Source organism: Ochotona curzoniae, unplaced genomic scaffold (genome assembly GCF_017591425.1).
Source record: "Ochotona curzoniae isolate NIBS_2020 unplaced genomic scaffold, NIBS_Ocur_1.0 contig_64, whole genome shotgun sequence".
Classification (NCBI taxonomy): Eukaryota; Metazoa; Chordata; class Mammalia; order Lagomorpha; family Ochotonidae; genus Ochotona; species Ochotona curzoniae.
In genome coordinates, this window is record NW_024466502.1 from 40,305,161 (window position 1) to 40,320,927 (window position 15,767).

At 43.2% G+C, this 15,767-nt stretch overlaps 1 protein-coding gene and 1 long non-coding RNA gene across 3 annotated transcripts in view; one reads left to right on the forward strand and one right to left on the reverse strand.

The window, feature by feature from the left end:
- Positions 1 to 15,767, reverse strand: part of LOC121163670 — a 272,948-nt gene that overhangs the window by 14,761 nt on the left and 242,420 nt on the right. The gene's annotated exons all lie outside the window — the stretch shown is intronic.
- TNFSF11 (TNF superfamily member 11) overlaps positions 5,332 to 15,767 on the forward strand; it is a 30,030-nt gene continuing 19,594 nt past the window's right edge. The window contains exons 1-2 of the mRNA XM_040991354.1: positions 5,332 to 5,593; positions 11,095 to 11,262. Of these exons, the coding sequence (XP_040847288.1) occupies positions 5,354 to 5,593; positions 11,095 to 11,262 (408 nt within the window). The 5' untranslated portion in view covers positions 5,332 to 5,353. The remainder of the gene's footprint in view (positions 5,594 to 11,094; positions 11,263 to 15,767) is intronic.

The following is a 15,767-nucleotide window of genomic DNA, read 5'->3' on the forward strand; positions in this document are numbered from 1 at the left end:
AACCTGCACAATCTCACTGTAGTTGTTACATTCTTTGTTGCTTCATACCTCCTAGTTGAAAAATCTACTTTCATTTAAGAATGTTCTTGATGAAATGGCAAAAGTATTTTATGAGTTTTTGATATTTAAATACATTTAGAAATACTTTGAGGGGAAGCAAAATGGGAAGTGTGGAGGGAGATAATTCCATATCCATGAATGTGCGACTATTGTGAGGTAGAGCACCTCTGCCACTTCAGTGATGGACTTGTGAGCAGAGCAAGAGACAAGAGATGTATTCTTTTTCAGGCCTCAATGTGTGGCTGGAAAATGAACAAAATGGCCCTGTCAGTTTAAGAAAGACAACTGCTAGCTTTTGTTACCAAAGATATAACTCAAGCTGTCAAGTAAAGTGTAACATTTTGGAAAACTTCTGCCACTATGAGCTTGGTTTGCCAACATTAGAGACTTTCCTAGTGAAATCAGCAGTGACATTAGTGAAGAGAGGTGGTTGATATTGCATCATGGAGGGTGTGCCAACATTTGGAAAGTTCTGAGGAACACAGTGAACAAATATTTTCAAACGACCAATGGTGGTTGTTACAAAATCGATCCTGGAGAAGAGATCCATTGAAAGAACAAAAGATGTCATGGTAACACAGTCAGGATACATCACCCATGGTTTTAGAATTACCGGTGAAGAAGCAACACTGGTGAAATCTGGTGTACTAGAGAAACAGAAGCCCACAAAGATCTGGAAAAACAATTAAAATATTCCTCTCCTTTCAGATGATATGCTCACCTGGGGCTAAATTTTCATCAAACACTTCAACAAAACTGATGTATCACAACAGATTTAGTACAGGAGCAGATATGAAGTTAGCTGCGTCTCTTATGAAATGCAGCCCTTTTTACTAGTCAATAGCTTACGTTTGAAGATATAGTGACTTTTCATAAAATGTGTTCTGTATTGTTACCTCGAGTAAGAAATTTCTGCTTTAATTTTTGATATTTTAAATGCTTACATATAACACACACTACAAAAGCTTTTGGGGGGGCTTCCCAATGTTGTTAAAGAGTATAGAGGTCCTGGAACTCAAAAATTTGAGAACTGTTATTACAATTGTATAGAATCTGAAAATCACTCAAATTCAAGTTTTGTTAAATTCCTTAACTTGATGTAAAAACTGTATAAAATTAACATTAAAATGCATCTAGGCATTTGTCTTTCCTAACTGAACATACTATACCCTTAAGTGTGCTGCATGTTTTCCTACTTAAGATAGACTATCCATATATCCAGAGTAAACATTATTCAGAAACCTTGACACTCTTAACGTTTTCTCTTCTTCCCAGGCAAGTCCTCTGTAATGAGAATGCCAGAAAAGTCTGCATGCTCTAATCTCTAACTGGTCATTGCCAAGGGAGTAGGGATCCAAAGAGAGTGAGTGCTGCCAAAGAACTTAGAGCAGCAGAGCTCAGTTAACTAAGCTTCAGAGATGTGCACATGGAAACATAGTGTAATAAAGAATCATAGACAAGCAATGCTCAACCTCAGAAGCTTCTGAAAGACCAAGAGCCTAAACTGAGTATTTAAATATAAGCTAGTAATTCGATGTAAAAGTCAAAGAGCCATTTTGGTAGGAGATTCTGAGTGACCAAGGGTGTAGGGAAATGAAACAGGAGGGTTGCAGGAGTTGTGTGTTGCTGTGTTATAAAGTGGTCAGGCTGGAGGAAAAAGAATATCATGCAGTGCAGGTGCTGGCCCTGGAATGACCAAAGCTGCATTCAGCAAGCACACACTCATCTGACGGGCCAGCGGATTTGCAAGGTTCTGAGCAACTCTGGTAGATGTGCACCTCTGTTTAGTTCCTTATAGGCAGCAGCACATGTTAGAATAGAATCTGAATGCTTTTCCCCAATGTGTCTTCAACATTTCATATGGCTTGTCCCTTGTCTGTCCTGTTGCTGCTCTTTCGTCCCAGTATGTTCCCCTAGCTACTGACTATCTGACATCTTGGCTACCTGTGTTGTAGTGTCCATTCATGTCTCACAGGTATCCTTCATCCTGTTGGTTTTTTTTAAATCAGATCTTATTCTTCAATCTTACGTGAAGTCCTTCCTGTTTCCCCTAAAATGATTAAAAATGTTTGGAATACTATGAGATCTCCACTGATCAAATTACAACTAAGAGTGTTTAAGATATTTTCTAAGATGATGTAACTGTGGGATCGCCTTTGTGCTTCATTCTTGCCAGTGCGTACAGAACTGTTGGGCAATCACAAGAGTGGATGGCCTGGCATTTTCTAATTGTGGTCAGAAAATCTTGCCTCTCTGTGCTCCTTTCAGGAATTTTGCCAACTTACCCTTCCAGAACAATGGTAAGGCATAATTTCCCGAATCATTCTCATCCTCCCAGTGGTAGACAGCACTATTGTCTAGAGATTGCGCAGCGTGCAACACTATGACAAAGCTGATGTCAAAGTGGCTATGAGAATTTATTAAATCAGATAGGCAAGAAATCTGAAACAATGTCAAGCAGTACCACTTTTCTTCCCACCTTTTTTTTTTTTAAAAAAAAAGTTAGGTTTTTTTTTTTTTAAAGATTTATTTTTATTATTTTTTCATTGGAAAGGCGGATATGCAGAGAGGAGAGACAGAGAGGAAGATCTTCCGTCCGATGATTCACTCCCCAAGTGAGCGCAACGGGCCGATACTATGCCGATCCGAAGCCAGGAGCCTCTTCCGGGTCTCCCACGCAGCTGCAGGTTCCCAAAGCTTTGGGCCGTCCTCGACTGCTTTCCCAGGCCACAGGCAGGGAGCTGGAAGGGAAGCGGGGCTGCCGGGATTAGAACCGGCGCCCATATGGGATCCCGGGTGTGCAAGGTGAGGACCTTTAACCACTTGCGCCACCGCGCTGGGCCCAAAAAAAAAGGTTAGTTTTAAACATAAATTATTTTAGTATGATAACATGATTACATGTTAAATTTTTTTCAGTTGAGGTTTCTACTATGTCAAACATTCATAGCTGAAATTCCTATAAATTAAAGCTTTTAGTAGTCCTCATTAAGCTTTTTTTAAAAAAAAGATTTATTTATTTATTTGAAACTCAGAGAGTTACAGAAAAAGAAGAGCCACAGAGCAAGATCTTCCATTCACTGGTTCACTTCCTAGATGGCTACAGTGCTCAATATGGAGTTGGGAGCTGGTCAAGCAGGGGATGGCCACAGCCAGGATCTTCATCCCGGTCGCTCACGGATGACTGGGGCCCAAGTAATGAGCCATTTTCTGCTACTTTCCTGAGTGCATTGGTAGGAAGCTGGATCAGAAGTGGAGTGTCCAGAACCCAAACTGGTGCCCCTAGGGGCTGCAGCTTTACCTGCTAAGCCACAACACTGACCTCAAGAACTTTCAAGAACAGAGGGGTCCTGAGGCCAAAAAAAAAAAAAAGCTGATCTAGCAGAATGACAGCAGAAAAATGACGATTCGTTTCCTGTACCCAGAAGCACAGTGTCAATTGTTTATCTTTTGCTTATCTGTGCTTGAGTAATTCTCCTTTGAAATCTCTTTTCTCTCGCTTCAGCCCACAAAGTTCATGTTGGGTTAACTTAATTTTTTGGCTCAAGGCAGAAACATCTGATTTAACCCCATATTTAGCTAGAGGCTCAATCTAACCGTATGTTTCTTAATAACATGAAACCATAAATTGTCATTTGAGCGGGAGGAAGTCGGATACTGGGAAATACAGTTTGGAAATTTTTTATTTAATTACCATGTTGTTCATAGCTGAATATTGATTCAAGCTTCGAACCTTCAGTTATGTATTTCTTGGCATCATTGAAACCTGTTAGAGGACTTTGACTTCAGTAATTAATTAATTAATTACTGGTAACTAACTGATTCTTGTGTTAGCACGTTAATGAACTCATGGCAAATAAGAGGCATGCAATTGGTAACACCTATTGAATCAATTAATATAACGCCATCATCACCCTGTGCCTGCTTAAGACAGGTTCCTGGTCACTTTCCGCTTGGGTAGCTGGTGAGTCACATCACTTTTCGTATTCTCTGCAAGTCTCTTGAAGGAGGCCCCGAGCGGGTGTGGGGGCTCATGATTTTGTACTTAGCCTACAGCGCTTGTCAAGTGCCTTCATCGTGTGCTGCTCTGTACTGGAGCTTCGTGCAGCACAGTGCAAACCTCGTGTTCTCCTGTGATCACTGTGTCCCTGGGATCCTAGTCAGTATAGAAATAGCGTGGTCTCTCCCCCAATACATCTGTGGAGTGAAGAATGAAGGCCTGAGGGCCACGGCAGGACTTGTGAAGAGTGCTTCGGGGGCCTGATCCTGAGGCCTGCATCCTGGGTTAGTGGGGTCTTGCAGGTGGACAGAGAGTGGGAACACAAGAGAATTGCAGTCCAGCAAAGGGCTGCACTTGAAGCTAATGTTAAAATGGGAGCCTTGAGCCGACGTGTGCAGGATCAACCGTAGATTTCAATTGCAAGCATTTAGATTTTATACCAACAATGCTTAGAAACCACAGAAGGAATTCTGAGTATGGCAATGATATACAAAGGAATTGCAAAAAGTTCATGGAAAATGCATATTGTAAAGAAGCTATTTGTAGAAGTTTTTTGTTTGTTTGCACTTCAATTCCATTTTTTTCCACAAATTTCGGGAGACCTCTTTGCATAGTTTTGCTTTGAAACAACTTCTTTGAGAGTTCTGAAATTGTCTTCCCAAATACTCCGGAAAGTAGTAGTTGAAATGTGCTGGAGGTGGGACCCTTAAGAGCACCAAGGAAGATCTTGTTAAGTTGGGGGTGGGAGACATGCAAAAGAAGAGAATTTAGAGGTCAGCCAGTCTAATCGAAATCCCAAGGAGAGAACTGGATCAGGGAAGAGCACTGCTCCCAAGGAATGTCCCAGATGGAACGGCCGAAGCCTTGGCCAGGGAACAATGCCCGCAGCCCAGCCGTGGCACCCACAGAAAGACCGCTGGGGAGGGGCCAGTGGAGCTTGGAACCACTGGAAGGACCCACAGCTTCTCTCTCTCTCTCTCTTAGGGCTGAGCTGGGGAGGAGGATGTCAAAGAGAAAAGTGAGAGAGGAAGGAAGGGGAGCCTGGGGTGGGAGTGGAAGAGGCAGCCTCGCCCCGGGCTGATTGGCTCTCGAGGCCAGCCCAAGCGCTTTTTATAAGAGTTGGGGCTGCCGGGCGCCCTGCCCGCTGGCCCGCGCGCGCCGAGGAACCACCGAGGAAACAAGCGAACGAATAAGCGCCTCACGTCCAGGCCCCCGCCTGGCCCGGCCGCTGCCTTTGGAGTTGGCCGCGGGCGGACGGCACCGGGAGGGAGCGCCCGAGCGTGCGGGCTGAGCGCCATGCGCCGCGCCAGCCGAGACTACACCAAGTACCTGCGCGGCTCCGAGGAGATGGGCAGCGGCGGCTCCGGCGCCCCGCACGAGGGCCCCTTGCACGCCCCGCCGCCCTCGCCGCCGCCCTCGCCACCCGCCCCGCACCAGCCCCCCGCCGCCTCCCGCTCCATGTTCGTGGCGCTCTTGGGGCTGGGGCTGGGCCAGGTGGTGTGCAGCGTCGCCCTGTTCCTGTACTTCCGAGCGCAGGTGAGTGGCCGCCTCCCCCGGGAGTCGCCCGCCGCTTGGGGTCCCCACACTTGGCCTATGCGGGAAGGGAAAGTGGATCCAAGAGAGGGGAGAGGGTGGACTCGGGACTGGTTAATGCGGCGCTGTCCCGCATGCAGGACCCGGCTCTCGGAGCGCGGATTGCTGGGCTCGTGGGACCCCAGAGGGGTTTGAATTTCCCCCCTGGAAACACCATTGGCCGCCCGCTCACCGTTGCTGCAGGAGATTGCGCCCCGTCCATTTCTCACTCGGAGCTAAGGACCAACTAACTTGGAGGTAGCAAGCTGGGGGAAATCCGACGTTTCACGTAGCCTTCGGCACCTTTCCCTTCCTGCCCGCTGCCTGGGTGACTTAGGATCCTGGGTTAACCGTTTTTGCTGGTGTGTTGGGGTTCACAGCGCCCAACGGAGGCTCAGGGACAGACGGCTCTGGGACACCGCGGGACACTGGGATGCCCCGGTTGTCCCGGGGTTGGCAGAAGGGCACAGCGTGGCCAGGGAGGCCCAGCCTCAGGGCCAGGGACTGTGCGATGGAGTAGGAGGACGGCCCCACGTGCTTGCCAGGGAGGTGGGCGGAGGAAGGAAGCAAGGTGTGTGTGCGCGCTTGGCTTGGTAACCGTCTAGGAAATACCCAGCCTTTTTCAAGCTAGAAAGGGGGCTGTGTAGGGCGGCTCGCAGCTGCAGGCGGAGAGTCGAAAGGAAGGGGCACGTTTGTAATACTATGCTTTTGGTGGTTTATGCTCTTGTGTTTTCTTGGAAATTGCAGTGCAGTTGGTTGGATTCATTCAAATATTCTGGTTCTATGAACTCTTTCTCAGAGGAAGTGGAGGGCTGACTGCGCATTTTTTTCCTTTTTCTCCCCCCCCCCCCCCCCCTTTTATGGGAAAAGTTGGGTTTGGACTTCATTGGTTTGGGATCCAAAGGTGATTGCTAAACCCAACTGGATGCATCAAAATATGCCATTGCCAATGTTGTATGGGTGTCTGTCCTTCGCTGAGGTCTTCAACTCTGTGACTTTTAGTCATTGGCTTTTTGGAAACTATTCATTATCCACTGGTTGGCATTTCATGCGAGTCGTGTGGCAGTCTACCAAACAAAAGTAGAAATGCTTGAACGACACTCCAGAAAGCTTGCATCTGTGCATTATAACAGTAATTTTTACACGAGGAGACTTTTTTTCCCCCCGACAAAGAAAAATGATTAAAGAACTGTTTGCTGTAAATGCTTTTCTTTCTTTGGAGTGAATAGTTTATCGCTTCTCTCAGCTAGCGTTGGGTTAATAAACCTCCAATTTCACACTTGTGTGTTGGGTGTGTGCGTTGTGAGCAAGATTCCACTAGTGTGAAATACAAGCCAAGAGTCATTTATTGAACGCACAGTACCCATTTACTGTGGGCATGCTACCTGGAAGGGCGGAGATTCCAACAAAAGACTTAACATCCTTACTCAAACAAGAGAAAGCCTGGCGTAAAAAAAGTGAAGCTGCACTAGTTTTCTACTTCTTAACTTTTCTAACCCTGAATGAATACATTTTTTTTTTTCTTCATAGCACTAATAGTGAAATGAGCATTCAGCTTGGAAAGGGCAGAAGGAAATGAGTAAGTTCTCTTTGTAAATGTTAATTGACTTCTTTGAAAGGCAGAGTGATAGAGATTAAGACTGGGGTTGGGGCACGTCTACCTGCTGGTTCGTTCCCGGACGATTCTGGTAACTGTAGGGTTGGGCTAGGAGCTTAGAACTTCACCCAGGTCTCCCCTGTGGGTGGAAGGGGCCCAAGCACCTGCCTCCTAAGCAGCATGAGCAGGAAGCTGGTAACTGGAACTTGAATCAGACACTCCTAATGAAATGCAGGTGTCCAAAACATCAGCTCAACCAGCTGTGCTACAACCCCCAACCCCAGGGATGAATGAGTTCTAGTAAGCAAGAGCCACTAATATCAACAGAAACCCTGGAGACCCTGTGAAACCCTGGAGGAGTGACTAGCCAGCCTCTTGTCCCATAGGAACGTTTCAGTGTTGGTGGGCTAAGAGATCTGGCTTTTTGGATGATTAACCTAACGGAATTTAGGAAACCTGCAACTGTGAAACACTGAAAAACTTTTCCAAAGTCTAGATGGTAAGCCTAGCTTGAAAATTTCCAGTTGGGGGATTTAGGTTCATAAGGTTTTTGATGACCACTTTCCTAATTGCCATGAAGACTGGGTTTTCTACGACTTTAAAAAAGATCATCTTCAATGAAGAAGTAATATTAGGAGCAATGAATACACCACTAGCTCTGGTGGTAGCTACATTTGATGCCTAATGGAGATTTAATTGTATTGATACGTCCTGAAATCATTCAAATGAAATGCTATAATTTCTGGAATTAAAAAAAATTAGTGCGAAGGGAGAGAGAGAGAAGTAAAATGGTTGCTCACGGATTGATGTTGTTGATGCAAGTGTTGAGTTACGGTGACATGAGGGCTTAGTCCAGGATCCTTTCCACTTTCATACATGCTGGAGGCTTTCTCTCAACTATATGCTAGATCCTATGTAAGTTGGCTTTGCTCTCACAACCCTCCTAAGAGAAAATGGCATGTGGCTTGTACTATATATTTACCACATAGTATTCATACTTTGGCTCACAAAGGGAAAAGCCAAAATTTTCAAAAATGCTACTTATGATATCTGTGTGCCTGCATGCAACTTTTAACATCCATATAATCATATTCAAAGCTTAGGATCTGGCTAAGAGATAAGCTTTTCAGAAAACTCAAACTCTTTTGAACTTTTCCTGTTAACCTCCCTGGTGGCTTCTACCCAGGACAGCAGTCGCTACTGAAACTAGAATGGAGAGATGTGTAGGCTGCCTGTTTGAAAAGTCAAAGAGCTTTAAAAAAAATAGAGTAAAACTGACAATGCTTTGCTTAAAAAAAAAAAAAAGGAGAGAGAGAGGAGAACTGTATAGCAGCACAAATGTCAAGCATCTGCCCCATTTAACCCTACAAGGAAGTTCTGAAAGAAAAAGAATAAATTCGCTTCATAGAGACCATGTCATCTGATAAATGCTCTTTTATGTCTATGTGAAATCAGATACTCAAAATCTAATGGTTTAAGACATCTCGAGGTACTTCTGACTTTCTGCTGGATTTCTCCGTTCTTAGTTGACTGGAGGTTCCACGAGGACAGAGATTAACCTATTTTTAATGCTTCCCTTTTCAATAAGTAGTGCAATAGCTACCATATTCCATTTAACTGTTGCAGCATCTTTCTACCCCTGGGTGTAACTTGCGGAGGAAAATGCAAAGTTTCAGTTGGTGTCCAGGGCAAGTTGGAGTGATTTAAACTACAGAACATTGATTTGTATTTGTCCAGCTGGCATCTTAAAGCATTTCTTCTCAGAAGTCAAGGTGTATACGAATGCTGGGGACCTGAACGGCATACAGATTTCCAGGCAGCATAACCGCCTTTCTAAGGAGCTCCCAGAGAGCCCAAGGCTGCATCGAGAGCATGGAAAATGTGGGGTCTTGCCTGCCTGCCTGCCTGCCTGCCTGCCTGAGGGATGGGGTTTACCCAATTTCAGGGTCCCTCGGTGTTTCCGTCTGGGCCCCACAGTGTTGTGCAGCTCAGCGGTTTTCTGGTGGCCGGTCAGTGGAGGCCTTCCAATGCCCCTTCGTCCCAAGGTTGAACCCAGTGACCCTGTGTATCAGCTGTCACTTTTCTGGTTTGGTGGGACACTTATCGGCATGAGGGAGCTTTTGTTTTGTCTTTAAGTGTGTGATTGAAAGCTTTCCTTATAGAATAACTCAAATCTGTTGATTCATTCCATTTTTAAAAAAGAGAAAATATGAAAACTGTGGGTTGCAAAGAACTTTGCTTCGCACTGGCACCTCTCCCATGGATACAGATGATCCTTACTGTGCAAAACTATAATAATGAAGTTTGTATGAGTGAGTGCACTTAGGCTGTCATTCTGTGGTAAGAATTTCACATAGGAGTAGGCTATTTTCCAGTCTGTTTCTGATAGCTGGTTAGCAAAGTTGCAGGCTTTTCAGATTACTTTGTAGAAAGATAATTAGATTGGGAAAAGAGGCTTGGTAAGAGTTCAGACTGTGCTTCGGTTATTGTAATTTTTTTTTTTCTCTCTATCATTCTGTATTGACTTACAAGCAAATGCACTTAAAGTACCTTTTTTTATCCTTTTTAAAAAGGACAAATTGAACCTGTATTTTGGAGTGCATCCATGGCTTTTTCCTAAAATACATTTCTTATGAGCATTCTGAGGTATGTTCGTGTTATTAATGAAATATTGACTCGCCAATCATAGTGCCTTTAGATCACAGTTGAAAGCACCGCCAAGACTCTTCAGATCTCCGGGAAGGACAGGCAGGCCGTTTGAAGGGTGGTGCTCGGAGGAAGACTCGTGCTAGGCACCTGTTTCAACCACGAGATGAGCTGATAACTTTTCAGGAATTTTGTGTTGTAGAATACCTTGCCTTCTAGAGATGTTAACGCCCACCCAGCCTATTTCCATGTGGGCTGCTCCTGCTGTCTTCTGCATCACCTTCATGTGTTCCTAACCGCCACCACCCTCCTTCTAGATGTTGCATGTCAACAGGGAGAACACTCATGGGAGTTTTAGTGCTTGCAGCTTCTATTTTCCCTTTCTGTTCATTTTTAATTTAAATGTAAAAGTCAAAGCGATAGGTGTAGGTAGCTAAGTTAGGCAGACAAAAACAGTGAAAGAGCTCCCTCTTTCATAAGTGTTCGTGATAGCTGTGGCTGGGCTGGTGCCAAAGCCAGGTACCAGAAGGCTAACCAGGTTTCCCGAAAGAGTGACAGGGACCCGATTTCTTGAACTAATACCACTGCCTGTCAAAGTCTGTGCTAGAAGGAAGCCAGTCAGGAGTGGGTGCTGGACGTTGGACTCAGGTACTGTACAGGGGAACATGTTCACCTTTAAACAAGCACTTGCACCCTTTCTTCAGGTTTTCTTTGGATGCAGGAAACAAATTTGTATCTCTTACCCGGTTGGTTAAAGTAGATAATGATGATGGGGAAAGATGCGGCAATCATAGTGGTTGATGATGATGCTAATTTTGCCTGATTTATATCAACTTCATTCTTGGAATATACTAGTGGGATTTTTAATTCTATTTAGCATGTTGTCTATGATTTAAAAATAAAACTATCCTTCCCTACCTTCACTGCACGTATGTGGTTTCCTTGCTGCTTCTCTCTCTCAGGGCTTTCGTGTTACGTGTTTCTTCCTGTCATTGAGCATCCATGCGCAGAACTGAGCCCTGTGCTGTCCGTGTTAGCGACTCGCCCAGATGCGTTACGAGTCTGCCTTCTCGTCAGCTTCAGGATGATTGTATTAACTATTAATCATTGGGGACTTAAAGACTTGGCACGAATGAGTTCTGTTCTTAAGTCACACTTTATTAAGCAGCAGAATAATTAATGCCAACCACTCTAACGTTCCTGTGTGTGTTTCTCTCCTCAGATGGATCCTAATAGAATATCTGCAGATGGTACTCACTGCATTTATAGAATTTTGCGACTCCATGAAAATGAGGATTCACAAGATGCTGCTCTGGAGAGTCAAGACACGAAATTAATGCCTGAGTCATGTAGGAGACTTAAACAGGCTTTTCAAGGGGCTGTGCAAAAGGTAAGCCCACAGCGAGGTTGTTGTGTCAAGGGCCCTTGCTAGTTCTGCTGTTACTGAAAATTAAAACTGGCCAAGGGCTATTGACAGTTTTCTTTTTACCTTAATTTGTCAGAGAGCCAAAGAAACTGTTTTAAAAGAGATTAACAGAGTTCTTTTTGAAGTTGGTAGTGGTTGATGAGTATCCAGAGACATTCATGCAAATAGCCTTCTTTTTTTTGTTGTTGTTTTTCACTTTCTTTTTTCTCTTGAAGGGGAGGGATTGAAATGCACACTTAGAAAGAGGACACAGGTGGTTGTGGTTAGTAGATGGGTCAGTCTGCTAGTTTGAACTTTCTGACCTAGAAACCATCCTTTTGGGTTGTAGGGCGGCTTTTCCCTTTGCATTGGGTTTTGTGGAAGTAGGTTCCCCAGTTCCTCATCTGTGGGTCCAGGGCTCTGATGAGAACTGCTTTTATCTAGTGCTTCATGGTCTTCTGTGTTGAGAGGTTAGCAAGCAGAGCAGAAAATGGATGTACAGGGTAGAAATTCTATGTCGGTTGCTTCATTTTCCCGTGGAACTGAATAAGAGAAAAATATAGAAATATAGATAGTGGAGGCCCACGATTCTCTTATGCCAATAACTCCAATTAAGAAATGCTTTAAGAGCTTCTGCTTTCATTTTCCTGGAGAAATCCTTTGAAAATTTTGTATCAGCCAAAAACTGAATAACTCCAGGGCAAAACACCTGTGTGTTTCGTGTCTGCTTGCGAGGTTGTGGTTCACTTTCACTACATCTCAACGTGAGCTTGCAACTTCAAAAGTATTGTGGGAAAATGGAACTAAAAATAATGCAAATTTTCTATAGATTTTTTAAAACCTTCTCATAAACATGAATTTTTAATGCCCCTGAAGATTGTGATTTTCTATACTTCAGCAAATCCAAGATTAAAAATAACAAAATGAAAGATAAAATCAAATCTTAGATCTTACCAAATCTAAGACACAAGCCAATTTTCAGCTTCTATTCTTTCATGCATCCCTGAAAAATAATGTCTTCTAAAAAAAAAGGAAGCGTGTTTATTATCAATTTTGATTGCATCCTCATCAGAGAACATCCTAATTTATGAATAGCATGTGTCATGTATAAGAAAACACATTGCTTACAAGAAGCACTGCTCCATTGTACCTAGTGAGTACTACTTAGCTTTATGCAGTAGATGTATAAACTGTAGGTTTAAATCTGGAGGTTACCTTTTAATCGTTCATGTGCTTTTTAGCTATAGGAACAGCATCTAGCCTCTTCATTTTCACTGCTCTATTTTATATCTCATTGTTATGACTTTTGCACCATTCTTTCAAATAGCGATCTACCTATAAACAGCTGTTTCCTAATACCAGAGGTGATCTGTTCTAAATGTCATCTGTTATTAAGGTGATTCTAGTTAAGTAAGTAGCTGTGTCTTCTGTTTAGAGCAGCTAATATTGTCTCCCTTTAAAGCAAAGACGGGTTTTTCATGCCATTGGTCTCCAATCTTAAAAATGATCCTTTAATTGAAGAACTAGGCAAGATAATTATGTCAAGATGATTCTGAAAGTTAATAAAGTTAAGATTAGATATCATTGTTTCTTCATGAAAATGCAAAAATGATTCAATCCAAACAGATCAAGGAGGAGAATCATTGCTTTTTAGGTCCTAAAGAAGTGACTGATGAAATTTTGCATTTGTTTCTGGTGTGTAAATACCATGAGAAAACTAGAACTAAGTGAACTCTTGATGTGATCACAAATATCTCAGACAGAGTTAGATAAGGATGAGAAATAGGGAGAATTTCTCTTGGGGTCTAAAGGATAAGATGGATGACAGGTTTTCTTTGTTATTAATGTAGTTTTGTAGACACTGGCTAATGGAATTGCAAAGTGAATTAAGCATGAAAAAGGCAGAAAAGGAGACGGAAAAAGTTGCACATGAAATAATGGTTTACTTAGGATATTCAAAAGTAATGGGGAGGCCGGAGGTGAAATAAATTAGATCAACTTGGAGGATTTCATCAGCCATCATTCCTCACTATCCTGCTTTTCAGCAATATCTGGAAATCCTGATGGAAAAATTCCATTCGTTCTTTCAAATGCCTTAAAACTAAAAATGGGAAAAGTGGTCAAGGTTTATACAACTAAGACTGGAATGCATTGAAAGGCATTGATAAAATAGGATTTGAGAATATAAAGACAGAGCTTTGTGAAGTTGTAATTATTACAATGTAACTTGGACAAAAGGTTATAGATTCATTGAAGAGAGCATGCAATTTAGAGCACACTTTATTGCGTGTGTGTCTGAGTGTGAATCTATGCATATGTAATTTTGTACAGTGTAGTTATTTTAGATATGTAACATAGTGAGAGCAATGTTGGACAATTTGTTACTTCTGGAAACCGATGGGCTTCTGATGGATCTGTTGCATCGGTTTGGTCGTCACACGATGTATAATATATGTACAAACCACCACAATGTACCCTCTAAGTGTGCACAGTTATTATGGGGCAACTTAGAAAAACAAAGTTTAAAGCTCTTCCTTGTGTTCTCTGGGAAAACAGCTCCCCCCTGGAGGGTGCTCATGCTCTCTGGCATCCCTCAGGTCCTCAGCAGCTGCAGCGGAACTGAGCCGCCCCTGCTTCCGGTCCCGTTTCCTCTGAGAGGTCCAAGTGGCTGCCTCGCTGGTAGGAAGAAACCAGTTTGTAAAATTTGTGATTAGAAGTGTCAATGAAAAATCATAGCAGCAGATTCACTCTTTCAGGAGCCTTATTTCAAGAACAATAACATTAATTATGAAAAATTCAGTACCTGGCAAGCCAGATGAGAAAGAGTTGTAGTCAGGCAAAAATATGAACAAACCACTCTCATTGAGGGCACATAGTCTTAATTATACTAACAGAGCATGCTTGTCACGTCCCACAAGATGAGTGGAGTGGAGCTTGACTGTACTATGTTCACGATTCCTTTTTGTTGGGCTGTAGTATTTTGCCTTTTTCTCGTGAGTAATGTTATCCGTATGTAGTCCTTTTTAGAGAATGAAGAGCTGCCATGATGCACTGTGGTGTACTGGTAGAAGGTATCCATTTGCACACTGTGTGGATTTGAGGCATTTGGGGCCATTTCTTCCCCTGCCCCACCCACTCCCCCCGTCCAGCCCCAACAAGATTTTTAAGGAGGAGAGGAGTGTTACTCACAGCTTAGCATTAGAATCAACCAATGACCGTTAAGTGTATATACTGTGCTCGGCGCTTTGCCATACCTTTCCTACGCCCAAGGATTTACTCTTCTCTTACCCCAGCTAAAAGAGTGATTTGCCGTATGTGTTATTCTTTGATGAGGAGTATTGGTTGATGTGACATTCCACACACTTGCCAAAAAGAAGCAGTTTTCTTATTTCTCTTGCCAATGCTGAAAATAGGATTGGGTGTATTAAGCATTCATAAGTAGGTTTATTCCTTAATTTTAGCTCTAACAGAGATAGTGAGTGACCCTGGAAAACAAAATCACATGTGTGGCTGCAATCATTATTGAGAGATCAAGCCACCCAGTGGTAAAAAAAAAAGCACCAGACACAAGCATAATATCACATTCTGTGTGTGCACAAAGTGGTGTTTACCCAGCCTGTCTTTGGTCAGACGAGTAATGCTGTTTTTTCCCCCTCTTTTTTGTTTGTGGCTGCATTTTCTTGGCTTCTTTTCCCCTTTCACAGAGAACTCTGAAAGCCTCTTAGTGATCCAACCCTAGCAACCACAATTTATAAAGTCTATCATAACAGTCTATGACAATAAAGAAAACACTCGTACCAATATGGTGCCTGATTTGGAAAGCGATGCCTGTTTCCAGCTTTGGCAGCCTTCCTGGCTCTGGCCAGCCTGGGGGTAGGAGGGAGTGGTGAGCTCAGGCCCTCATGAGGACAGCATGGCCTGGAGGACCCCAGGCCCTCTGACCACAGTCAGTGCCAAGCCCCTGTCTGTGCACTGACTACCCTTTCTGAACCCTCAGGCCCATGACCTTACTTGACTTCAGTGTCCAAGTTGCTGATTTCACTTTGGATACCTGTGTGTAAACAACTTCCTTGCAAAGGTATTCGAGAGAAAGACATGCAGGCTAGAACATCAATTTGGAAGTTGCACAAATCACTGCATTCTCTTAAGTCAAGCGTTCTGTACATTCAAGATGATCTCCAAGGACATGGGAAGGAATCCTGGGGATTACCTATAGGATTGCTTTTTAAATTAAGATTTGGGTGAATAGTGCAGGAATGTTTTCTTGAATATTTAAATAAACATACAAGTAAATATATCGGTTTGCAAACATTACAAATTTTTCCCCAAACAGAGCTTCAACGTTCCGTCAGAAAAAAAGGGACTATAGCCATTTTGCCAACTCACAAGTAGATTACACTTCTTTTATTCTTGAGAATGAGTGAAAAGAAGAATAAATAAGTGGTTGATGATTTACTCAACTCTGGAAAGTAATATTTTTGAATGAAATG